At 44.0% G+C, this 12,777-nt stretch overlaps 1 protein-coding gene across 6 annotated transcripts in view; it reads right to left on the minus strand.

The window, feature by feature from the left end:
* Nucleotides 1–3,632: 3,632 nt before the first annotated feature.
* Prox1 (prospero homeobox 1) overlaps nt 3,633–12,777 on the minus strand; it is a 51,394-nt gene continuing 42,249 nt past the window's right edge. For 3 of the 6 annotated variants that reach the window (XM_075989449.1, XM_075989450.1, XM_075989452.1), the window contains one exon: nt 3,633–9,037. In XM_075989449.1, coding sequence (XP_075845564.1) covers nt 8,849–9,037 — 189 coding nt within the window. In that variant the 3' untranslated portion in view covers nt 3,633–8,848. The remainder of the gene's footprint in view (nt 9,038–12,777) is intronic. The other 3 variants (XM_075989454.1, XM_075989455.1, XM_075989453.1) reach the window with 2 other exon arrangements.

Consider the following 12,777-nt stretch of genomic DNA (forward strand, 5'->3'; position numbering starts at 1 on the left):
CCCAGGGCATTCCTCCCTCCTGGTGATGACGGGGCATTTATGTCTTTTGTACATTTTATAATTCTCATAGTTACCAGCATGCTTTTAGACATGCTTCCCTTGCATTTTATGATTGAGTGTGAATGTGATTGCTCACAGCACACCAGGAATCCCAGACACGGGGAAGGCTTGAGTTAGGTTGTGAATTCAAAGCCAACCTGGGCTACTTCCCTAGGGAGGCTCTTTCTCAGAGAAACAAAATGTCTGTAGACCCTAATGTACAGCATTTTCTTTAGATTCCCAAAGACTTTAAAACACTTTAAAAAACAGTCTGTATTCATCATGCACAGTGCTGGACATCATGAAGAGAACTTATTTCTGAATGAGCTGGACCTTGGGTCCATCTCCTGTCTTCTTTACCTTTGCTTTCCCCAATTCTGTTTTCCTGTTGGTCACCTTCCTGCTCAGTCTCCCCACTGCTTCCAACTGTCTGAATGTGTTGGTATGTATCTATGTAAAATCAGTCTCCACACAGGAGCACAGGCATGTGCGGTTAGATAGGTTCATGGGACTCTGATTTGGGATATCTGTGTCCTGCTCAGCTGTGCGTTGGTGAAGCCTCTACAAATATATGTGGAATTTTAATTGCTAGCTTGAAGGTATGCCCAACCCTTTGACATCACCAAACATCAATGTCATCTGGAGAGTTCACACTTGAGAACAAGTTGCTGAAAAAAAATAATCACCAAGAAAAAAAAATCTCATAACGTTTAAAGTGAGTTTAGGGTCTGTGTTGGGCATCAGTTGAAGACATCCTTGGTCACGGGAAGGCTGGACACACTTGCATGGAAAACTTGTAAATTTTAAAATGAATAGATTGTATTTTTTACCAGCTTGTCAATCATGTGTGCTCCAGTAAGAACTGGGTCCTAGGGTCCCTCAAGAAACGTGTGCTGTGAAGTTCGGGTCTGAAGGGTTATATCAGGGTTGGGGACAGTGGTCTGCTTGATTCTAAGATAATGCCAGCAGACAATTAGTCATCACAGGAAAACTTTGAGACCAGTTCTTTAGATTTATTTTTATTGTTTTGTTTGTTTGTTTGTTTTTCAAGACAGGGTTTCTCCATAGCTTTGGAGCCTGTCCTGGAACTAGCTCTTGTAGACCAGTCTGGCCTCCAACTCACAGAGATCCACCTGCCTCTGCCTCCCGAGTGCTGGGATTAAAGGCATGTGCCACCATCAGCCAGAAATTTTCATTGTTTTTAATTATGTGTATGCACGCACTTCATGTGCCTGCAGTACCTTAGGTGGCCAGAAGGGAGGCATCAGATCCCTAGGAGTTGGAATTACAGGTGGTTGTGAGCCATCCAGCATGGATGCTTGGAACTGAATGTAGGTCCTTTGCAAGAGCTCTCAACCCTGGAACCATCTGTAGCCCCAGAAGCATTGCTTCAATTAACTCCTGTGCCAGAAAGCATTTCTGCCGGCTCTCACTTGCTTGAGCAACTGTGGATTATCTGGACAGCTCCATGCATGGCAGTGGAAGCTTGCTGTATGACTCTGAGCTCCTCTAAGAAGAATGGGTGGGAGATGAGTGCTTCTATTTGCTCTTTTCTGGGGATGAATATTTTGGCAGGAGAAACAAAGGCTCGCCCTCTTGCACACTTTAGCTAGGAAAACTATAATTTAATTTGTGCTGCCAAGAAAGAACCCAAAGAAGAAAACCACTATTATTGTTTGATAAAGTTACAATATCACATTGACTGCACACAACCTTGTACAACTGTGCCAATGCAACTGTAAAAATAAGATGGAATTGTCTTGATTGAAGCAAAAGTAAGAGAGACCTGAGGGGCAGAGGTGGTCTGTAGTAATGAGCCAAGAAGTGAGGGAAGGAGAGGAGACCTAGTTGACCTCAGGCTAATTCTTCTGATTCTTGATAAAGAAAGATCTAGGCTACTTTTAGTTGTTGTAGCAAATACCAGAGGCCAAAAATTTCATTAAGATACAAAGGGGTTTATTTAATTCATGATTTTGAACAAATTGGGTAGTTCCATCCACTGGTTCACCCCAGCAAAGCCTTCATTGTGAACAGAGGGAACACAATGAGAAGAGCCCTTTCTAATAAGGTAGGGCAGGAACTTACCAGGGCCCCTGCATTATGCCTTTCCTATGATGAAGGTTCCCCATCCCGGCCCCCATGACCTAGTGGCCTTCTATGGCGTCCCATCTCTTAAAGATCCTTCCCCTTCTTACTGCCATACTGGAGACCAGCCTCTCGGTACCTGAAACTTTGTTGAGCATCCTCAAACTGCATCCAAGCCAAACAAGTGTATAATACTGTTTTTTTAAAAGCAAAGTTAACACATGCCATCTTCTAAAGCCCTGTGCCACACACAGCAACAGGAGAAACGCTGCCAATAATGTCTGAAGGAACATTTTAGGATGCTGTTGGAGTTTTCCTCCCTTTAACAGTCGGACTAACGTAAGCATGTGCACCCTGTGCTTAAAAACTTGTTATTCTGTGACCGTGAAGACCATCTTTTCTATTTCTAATTGATGGCAGCAGGGTAAGGGCTAAGATTAACTTGGAAGCCCCCCTTGCCCAAGGACAGATGACTTCCTGGAATGCTGGGCTGCGGTCTTATGAGATAACAAGTCACATGTTTTCAATTCAGTCAACAAGGTTGGCTGCCCCACCTGCGCAGGATGCGCTTGATAACACCGAGGCAGAAGACACAAGATACGTTGGCAGGAAATAGGTTGGGATATATGCTTACCCCTGATTGGACGAAGGCAGGAAGTCCCATAGCCTTGTGGGAATTTGCTTTTACAAGCTTCCGACTGACCTAAAATGGGGGCCATTTCTCAGGGAATCCCAGGTATTGACCTGGCCAGTGTTCATCTTCCTGGTCAGTACTGAAGAGAGCTCACTGTAATCGGATAATCGTGGTGATTCTCAGGTTTAACTGTAGCAATTGCCAACTTAAAGGGTTTCTATGCACTACAACTTAAATCTTTGTGTGTGTGTTTTCATGTGTGTTAAGAATGCACACACGCATAGAGGTCAAAGGTCAAACTTGCGTGTAGCTCAGAGGACAACTTCAGGTACAGGTCCTTATTTTCCATTTTGTTTGAGACCAGGTCTTGTTTGCCTCTGAGTACCCCTAGATTATCTGGTCTGTGTACCCCAGTACTAGCTGGCCTTAATCCTCAGTCTATCTGGTCTTCATTGTCAGGCTAGCTGGCTTACAAGCTTCCCAGAGGCTCCTGCCTTCACCCTTCCAATATTTCACTCTTAAGAGTGCTGGGATTAAAGACTCCTGCTCCCATATGTGGCTATAGCTGAGTTCTGGGCCTCCACCATCTCCGGTCCTGTCACTCACACAGCAAGTGTTTACCCAGAAGTCACCTCCCCAGGGTGAACTACTTTTTCTCTTCCCTCAAGTTGAGGGGTACTAAAGTTAAATCCAAGTGAGAGGTTCTTAAAATAAAAAGCAAGCCATTCCAGCAGGCATGGTCTGGAGGAATGTTGGGTTGCATGAGAGAAAACACCAATGGAAGGAAAGCTACGACTTGATATCAGTCAGACAGAAGCCTCCAAGGTCCAAAAACAAAATGTCACACATTTCCAGAAAAAAAAATCACATGACATGAGCTTGTAATGTATATTTTATTTTGCACAAGCTTGCATATATACTGCACATACATTCAGTTCAGGAGAGGATGGAAGGCACACAAGGCAGTTGACTACTGCACCCTTTAGTGGTACAAAGCAAACGGTCCAAGTTCGGAGAATATAGAAAAGCTTCAAACACACAACGGAAACCCTCCCCGCCCTCCCCATGACAACATTGTCCTTTTTTTTTCTTGTTTTAAAATTTTGTAGCTGCCAAACTAAATTGATTTACTTTTTACTTTAAAATCAATTGTCTACGGCACCTTTTTTTTTCTTTTGAAGATGGACAGGGAGTCTCACTGTTTTATCCTATCAATTAATATTACAGTACATCCTTGGTAATACAAAATTGTACACCTTCATCAAATAAATTAGGATAAATTAAACCAATAAATTATGCAGTCTTCAGAACAATAGACAATAACAAAATGCACAATTGAAATTGCCTCTAGCTAAAAAAAAATCAAAAATGACTTTATCAGTTCAGTTATTGTACTATATTCAAATCAAAGGGTCTTTATTACAAAAAAGAGCTTCATAATGCTATTTACAACATATTGCTAAATCATATAAAGGCAGTGTTTGTCACGGTTTATACTATATACATATGAGAAATGGCTGGGACAATGTTGGGGGAAGCTGTGACCTTTGACCCTTCTTGGGAGCTGAGACCAACTCCAAATACATCATTTTTCCTAAGTCTAAATTTGAAGTGGCAATATACAATTTTAAAATGCTTTATTCCCTCATACGCAGAGGAATTTGTTGTTAAAAAAATATCTAGTAAATCCATTTTCACAAAGGCAGGCCTGCCATTTGCCTGCCTGTTCGCGTTGTGTGCACACCAGGAGGGTGTCTGATTTGAGAGCGAGCTCAGTCGAGAAGACTCAAAGTCCACGAGCTTCCACATAGTCTTAGAAGGGTCCTTCAAAAGGACGCGGAGATTAAACACCACTGTGAACCCCAGCTCTGAGGATGAAAATTTTAGTTTTACTTTTTAGGTGGTTTGAAACCAGCTGCTCCACAGAGGCAAAGGTGCGCTACCTCGCACGTGACACGGAAGTGCGATACGGTGGCGCACGTACCAACCATTGTGTTTCCCAAGGGGAGCCTTTGAAAACAGGGCTGTAATCTAAAGACACAGAGTTTACACCAGGAGGAAACGGTTGTGCTGTTCGCACCAGGAATATTCTGTAATATACACTGCAAGGATGTTCGTGTCCGCACACACGTTGCTGCTCCGGGGAACATCTGCAAACCGCGAACCGCTCTTTGATTTACGGTCACTTTGGGGGAGCAGTCTAGGTTTAGTTCCCTCCCGAAACTCTGTAAGTAGTCGATATTAACCTGCATGTGTGTGTGGATGTGGGGACAACTTACTAAATGTCTTCGTCTACACAGAAAAGAAATGTCACAGATTTACAGAGACGCCATTACCCTTGCCTTTGACATCTGATAGAGACTATTGTGTTTTGCAAGTAGAGAACAGGGTTATTGAGAATGCTTTCAACTGCCTGTAGTTACTGTAGTGTCCCTAATAAATTCAACAGATGCTGTGATACTGTAGGTATTTATTAAAATCTCATGTCTTATGGAACAACGGCCATGAGGTTAAATATTTACATTTCCTTATAAAAGTTCCCCTTTGCTTTAGTGTTTTTGTTTTGACATTTTAAAATTTTTTAAATGATATTCACCCATATTCCTAGCACAGTAACAAGGATTTCTTCAAACATAAAACACTTCAATTAAGTAATACTCGGAGGCACAAAGCAAACTTCAGGAATATGGGGGAGAACAGTTACTGAAGTAATTACTACATCCTAACATCTTCCACATATTTTTACCATTGAATGCAAAACATCTCCATTGAACAGCCAGAGAGACGGTAAGAAGTCAATGCTGTGTTGTTGCAAATAGAACATTCTTCTCACGAAACATAACAAATGCCTGAAATAAGCTCTGAAGTCTAGATAGGGAAAGGTAAGCTTTCCACCTCACACGCATACATATGTATATTTTTACATGTGTGTGCCTGTGTGTTCGCACCCACACCTCCGCACACACATTGCACATGGTATGAAATATTGCTTCTATAGTGCTTCTCATTAGGCTAAGAAAAACAAGAGTTACACCACAGTTACGAAAAAAAAAAAAACTGGCTTCTACAAGAATCTCCAAAACTCGAATGCTGCTCAAACAATTGAGGAAAAAAAATAATTTGCGGTGTATCAAACTGTTCTAAAAATTTCTCTTCTTCAAAAACATTATTCTCCCGCTTCATTTTAAAAAGACGCAAAATATGCATAGCTATCAACATTATGTCAAACAGCCAGAAAAAAAAATGTAGTGTTTATTGCAGCTGTAGTATTGGAAATAAGGTAAAAAGAGACGACACAGAGAGCCACAGAAGGCACAAGAACAGTTGTACTGGTGGGGAAAGAACTGGTATTCTGAAGGATTCTGAAAAATCCCCGCGCTGGTGCAGTTTAGATCTAGGCACAGACTTATCACCTTGAGTGTACGCGCAAAAATAATATAGGGTCAGCATAAAAGAAGTGAAGATATGGAATTGCAACAGACTTTAGAGTTGGTCCCCACTCTCCCACTGTGAAAAGTCAACTTTCTCCTGTGCACAAAAAAGGAAAGTTTCACTTGGTGAGAGCTGAGTCAAGATTTGAAAGGTAGAAGGTTTTGTTACTGCTATTGTTTTATTTAAAGACTAACTGCCTGATAGGAGCATTGCGAGACAGGCTTGTGTGATTTTACCGTTGTACTGGGAGGACGCATGGCCTGATGGCTGTATTGGGAACAACCACCTCAATGCAAAGTCACGGAGATCTGCTTCCAACAGAGGGCTGAGTCTGTCCTCAGACTGCCAGTGTGAAGTCACCTCCAGCCATAGTGAACACTGAGGGGAGTCTAGGTACATAAGGGCACCGACAGCAGAACATACACATTTGTTTTTGCTAAATTTGCTTATTTCAAAGGCAGAAGAAAACAATATTTTAAAAATCCAAGCCTAGAATCAATATTTATTTGCCCCAGATTATGAAGATACCTAGAAATCTGTCTACCCAGCTGACTACCCAGCAGCTTTGCCTTTGACCTTGCGAAGGGTGACATGGTGGGGATCCGACTGGCATGTGACTCGGAACAGCCAGGACCCTGCTGGGCCCTTGCAGGAACCTTCCAGACAAAGCAAGCCAAAGACTTCCATAATTTTTACTGACTGGGTTCCTGATTCTGTCGTTTGAGTTTTAGCATTTATTTCAGTGGTATGGTGGGTTACCTGGGCTTCTTGTTTCTAAATACACCCAGAAAAATAAGAAATACACTCTTAACAATTTTATATGCATCTCTGGGTGCGTGAGCACTAGGAGATGCCATTGTAGTGAATGAATAGCGTTGACCATAATTGTTCATGCTCTGTCCTCATTGCTAGGGCCTTCTGGCCTCCTGGAAGATGCCGGGCCTCGCAGAGCTCCACTGTTTAGCTTAAAGTCAGCAGGTTTTCAGGCTTTGTGCTGACAATAATTGTGTTCGTACATTCCTGTCCATCAGCAGAATTTATAAATGATGTTGAATTACAGTGATCCAGCCAGCTAGACAGGCACAAGGGCTGACCTGCATCCTCCAAAGTCAAATGCTGATTTTTACTTTAAAAAAAAATTAATGAAAAACGGCATTTCTGTTCTTTATGTTTTAAATGCCAGATCTGTTACTGTGTTGCTTTTAGAGTGTGTCTATCAAATTATCTAAGGGGAAGAAGGGGCCTGGACCACACTATTCGAGTGGACAGTGCTGTTCACAGCATCTGTACACAAAAATCCAGCCAAGAAAGCAAGTGTGAATGGTACCCAGCATTTTAAATGCAAGCATAGGACATGGTACGTCATCAAAAAACTGGGGGCGGGGGAGCCATTTGAGAATGGGGAAAATAGCAGCTAGCTTTCTCAGTATGCTGAAATTGTGTCTTCTTGGGTAACCCCAAACTAACCTATTGTATTCTTCTCACACTTTGGTCAATATTAGCTTCTGAAATAGAAAAAAAGACATTATCCGTCGCTTTAAGATATTATACCCAAAGTGAAGAGAGAGAGACGGCCATCCTCGCATACTCATGTAAGCGAGCCATTCCCGGGTGGTGTCCTCACACAATGTGAAGGTCGGGTCCACCAGCAACTGTCAACACGCTCCAAGAGTAGGCAAGGATTTCATGGCCAGTGGCATTTCTGAATTCCTTACTATAGAAAGGTATCCAGAAGTCAGTGTTTTAGGAGAGAAACAAAAAGGGTTAAACAGCAACAGCAATGCTAAGCATATGAAGTTGAGCAAGGAATACATGCGAAAGGTACACGCTTTTTAATACCTGAAGCAAAATAAATAGGGAATGAAGACAAAGTACAGGGTCTTCTCTAAGTCAACACCTCTGAGCACACGTCCCGAGCACACGCCCCACCAAGAGCCCGTTACAAAGTTTACAGGGACAGCTGGTCCACCCGCACAGATTTCCAGTCTCATCTCCAGAGACTCGGTTGTGTAAAAATTTAGTCTGGGGTGTATGCCATTTCTCTTAGAAAAGGCTTGGTGATGATGACCATTCTAAACATCTGTCCTTTGAGGGTACTTTTGAGTGTGAGCTGCGCAGCTGCCGCTGGCATCTGTGAAAACATGTAAGAAAAAGTTACTTATGAGGCTCAAATTAAACAGGGTATTCCAGTGTGTGAAGTGCTTTCCTTGAGTTCTCTCGGAACTTCTTAACCCTAGAAACAAGAGACACGGCACAGGGGTTGGGGGGCGGTCTGGGTGTGCGCTGTGTCCTCGTCAGGGTTCCGCTCTGCTGGTGGCCTTTTACAATAGGCTCCCAGGTGAGCAGAGTGTCCTTGGCTCTTGTAGACTTTACACAGGCTGACATTCCCTTTTCCTGAAAATCAACCCAACCTCAAGTCTCCAAATATTAAGGGCCTTGGGCAAAAGTAACTAAAGGCGAAGAAGGAAGGTACCCATCCCCCTGTAGTGGGGAAAATTAAAACAACCCAGAGGGGATGAGCAGGAACCACCAGCTGATATCACGACACACCCATGCCTCCCCCACACAGAGATAGGAAATAAAAATCTAGACACACAGAAGTTAGACATCCAAGGGGGACTTCTTCTATTCATACATTCAAAAGAGTTGTTGCAATCTCTACTCGTGAAGGAGTTCTTGGAGGCAGTTCGGGGATTTGAAAATCTCAGGAACTTCACTATCCAGCTTGCAGATGACCTTGTATATGGCCTTCTTCCAGGAAGGGTCAACATCTTTGCCTGCGATGATGGCATTGAAAAACTCCCGTAATGTGATCTGCGCAACTTCCAGGAACCTCTCTGGAACCTGCTGATACAGGGAGAGCACGGTATTAATAAAGTTTTCAGTTTCAAGTCTGCAGTTCTTCAAAGGAAACTGAGCTAACTCCGTGCCCTCAGAGAGGGGCTTTAGACGGCACCTGCATGTTCTAAAAATGGCCAGCCTCTATTCTCTTGTGCAGGGTTGTTATATATAGCAGCATTGTGATAGACGGTGGCTGCTCCACGGATCTCAGGAGAGAGCCTTGTGCTGAGGACAGACACAGGCCCACCAGCACCAGGGTTTCACTGTGAACACCACTGCAGAGAGAGGAGGCCCACAGCCTCATGGAGGTGGGAAGATCACTCTAGAACAAACTTGCCAACTCCTTTTTTCGGAATTTTATTCCTTTCTCCTTTTGACTTCCATTATGAAAGAAAAAAAATGTGTTCTCAGAGTTGAATAATAAATGCTGGACATCTATGTAAACTAAAAGCCTATTGTCAATGAAGAAACTCTGAAGACAGTACCATAAATGGTAAGATCACAACACAAAGTCCTGAGATGTGAACTCCAAATTCCTATGTTTTGCTTGGACTTGTTCCTGAGACAGTGGGTTGTGTAACTGGTCACCGTTGTACAAACTAATACTTACTGGGTGTTAGCTGTGAGAGGTACCATGCTACATCTTATACCAAACACCATTCCCTTCTTCCATCCTCAGGGTAAGGCGCTCTCTCAATTATACAGCGCGAAAACTAAGGCAGGGACAGATCCTACGGGTCACTCAAGGTCATCCCAAGATTATCATTCCCCAAATCTTTTTGGAATTTCTCTTTGTCACGCCTTTGCTTCCACAGAAATGAGTATACGTGAGCTGTCTATCTGTATCTCTTACATGTTGATTGGACAGTCTGAGCTCTTGATTGTGAAAAGGAACGCTTAATATTCTTCAGCAGTAACTCACAGAAGAACATGATGGATTCACAAAATAATTACATGAAGTCATAATTTTTCCAGTACATGTTAGTGAGCCCTCCCAGATATACCACGAAAAACCTTCCCACAGTTCAGAAATGCCAGTTACTGAAACAACAGGGAGATCATTGACCTATAAGCACATTCAACACCTTCCTCTTGGTCTTTTCTCAACAAGTGGAATGGGCGTGTTCATGGGTCATCCATGTATTAACACACATATATGGATGGCAGATGACACAGAAAACTAGAAATCACTGGATGTCCCTGGATTTCAGATTTCAAATTGGACAAAGTAGCTCATTGCTTCCAATAGCAAGTCAATTGTTTTTTAGGGAAATCTAGTAATTTCCCAGAAAAAAAAAAGTAAACACTCCCAACATGGAGTCTAGAAAAGGAAAGCACCAACTATAGTGTCCCACATCTTTAATCCCACCCAGCACTTGGATCCCTGTGAGTTCCAGGCCAGCCAGAGCCACACTGAGACCCCGTCTCAGAAATAAAGAGGAGGGTACTGAGCAATCTCTCCCAAAGGCGTTTCCCCTGGTCTGTCAGAATAGAGCTCAGAGCTGACTGGAAGAACAAGGAGGACCTCCTGCTCCCTGGCTGGGCAAACAACAGTCTGCTAAGAACCTCACAGCTCCCCCACAGATTCCCACTCAGAGCTGACTGGAAGAACACGGAGGACCTCCTGCTCCCTGGCTGGGCAAACAACAGTCTGCTAAGAACCCCCACAGCTCCCCCACAGATTCCCACGGAAGCACCTGCACACTTGCGGATTTCCTGGAGGGAGCATCGCGTTCCCACCCAGTGACAAGTCATAGCAAACGGGCCTTACTGAGAGAGGACACATGGCTGGGGCACAGGTCTGCAGCCAAACGCTACAGGAGCAAAGATCACTGGTGCCAAGCAGTGTGCTCGCACTGGCTGCTGGCAACAGAACCTCCATGGAAAACTGTGTTTCTCAGACAACAATCCCAGAACTTCAGGAGAGAGAAGCTGAGAGACACAGGTGTGAGCTCTAGAGAAAGGGGGTAAGCCCGAAGTCCCCTCTGCTCCAAGGACTCCCGTCCCCCACCCCCAAAGCACACACAGTCAGGAGCAAGGACAAGGGCCTTGTGAAAACTGTCCGGGAGCAGAGCTGTCTGGGTACCTCGACGACGAAAGCACAAGCCCTGAAGGAGGGAGGGTGATTTAAGGACTTTGAGAGGACAGCGGGACTTCAGAGATGGAGCCAAGTCTGTACTCACTTTCTCAGTGCCCGTGAGCCTTAGCTTAGAGCAGTGGTTCTCAACCTTCCTAAGGCTGAGAACTTTAGTACAGTTCCTCATGTCGGGGTGACCCCCAAACCACAAAATTACTTTCCTTGCTACTTCGTAACAGTAATTTTACTACTGTTATCAATCATAATGTAAATATCTCTCCTTTCCCGTGTTCTTTTTGGGATCACGACCCATAGGTTGAGACCTGCTGGATTAGTGGTCTGATTTAACCATCCATTTCTTGAGCTCATTCCACCAGCCGACCTGAGACAGCTTTTGTATTGTGTCTGGCTTTTCACTTCCTTGTAACTGGTTTCAGCGTCCTCATCACAAGGTGTCTTTGCCTGAGGAGCCCAGGTCTCTCTTCCTTCACCTACACGTTCAGTGGCAGGCCTTTTTATAACTATTCCACGAACATTGTTGTCATTAACAAGAAGAACTCCCCTCTCTGCTTTCTCCCATAATGCTCTGCAGTCTCCTGACATCCCCCCCCCCCCAGTGCTTTGAGGAAAGGAAGCCCAGGGCTGAGTACAGCTCCGTGCCACAGTATTTCCTGGCCTGTGCGAGGTCCTGGGTTTGATCATCATTATCACTATCAAGACCAAAAAAGAAGCAACTTTATGAACATTTTCAGCAATATGGGTCTCGGAAACTATCATTTTATAGGTTAAAAAAAAACCTAGGAGATTCCCCGAGATAGAGTAATTAGATTCTCCGAGATAGAGTAATCATGGGATAAAGATGCTCGTCAACTGTGCGAGCCAAGGCATCTTTCTACTAGAACATGCTGGATGCTAAAACTTCATCTTTTGAGGCAGGGTCACATGTAGCTCTGGATGGCCATGAATGCAGCAAGTAGTCCAAGAATATCGTCTTGACCTTCAGATCCTCCTGCCTCCTCCTTCCTGGGTGCTGCTATGACAGACCTGTACCCCTAGCCTGGCTTTAATGATTTTATCAAGGCGGGTTGACTCACTGTAAGCAACAGATTCCTGTTTGTCTACAACTTCAGAAAACCATCCCCAGGGAGCCTGTGACCTTAATGTAAACAGAAGTGGGCACAGAGAGTGAGTTGTCGGCTGGTTATTGGGAATGGGTACCTTCCCTGTGCACAAATGAAGCAGCTTGCTAACTTACTGCCTGCTCTGGGCAGTGTGCACACAGGACTGCGCTGGGTGAAAGGTTTCTTGGAGATCCTCTGGTACTGGAGCAGCTCTCTTTTGTTGGTGGCTCCAGGGCTAGTGTGGGTTAGCAACTGCTATTCTCAGAGAGTGCCGGGGGATTCCACCCACAGGTAGAGACCTCACCCACGGAAACAGGGAGCCTTAGCTCTCTGATCAAAACCTTTCTCCACCTTTATTTGTGGAATAAAATAACATCTTCCTGATGTTTGGGGAGACATTGGGGTTCAGGATTAGGAATGTGATATGGCCCATATTTTGTGCATCCCCTCACAACTAATGGCTTTCCAATCACTAATAAACATCTGCAGAGAAGCCCTTAGTGACAAGTAATCCCTTATCTAGGTTTCTTTTAATAGAACCCAACAAT

The sequence above is a fragment of the Microtus pennsylvanicus genome, chromosome 10 (genome assembly GCF_037038515.1).
Source record: "Microtus pennsylvanicus isolate mMicPen1 chromosome 10, mMicPen1.hap1, whole genome shotgun sequence".
NCBI classification, from domain to species: Eukaryota; Metazoa; Chordata; class Mammalia; order Rodentia; family Cricetidae; genus Microtus; species Microtus pennsylvanicus.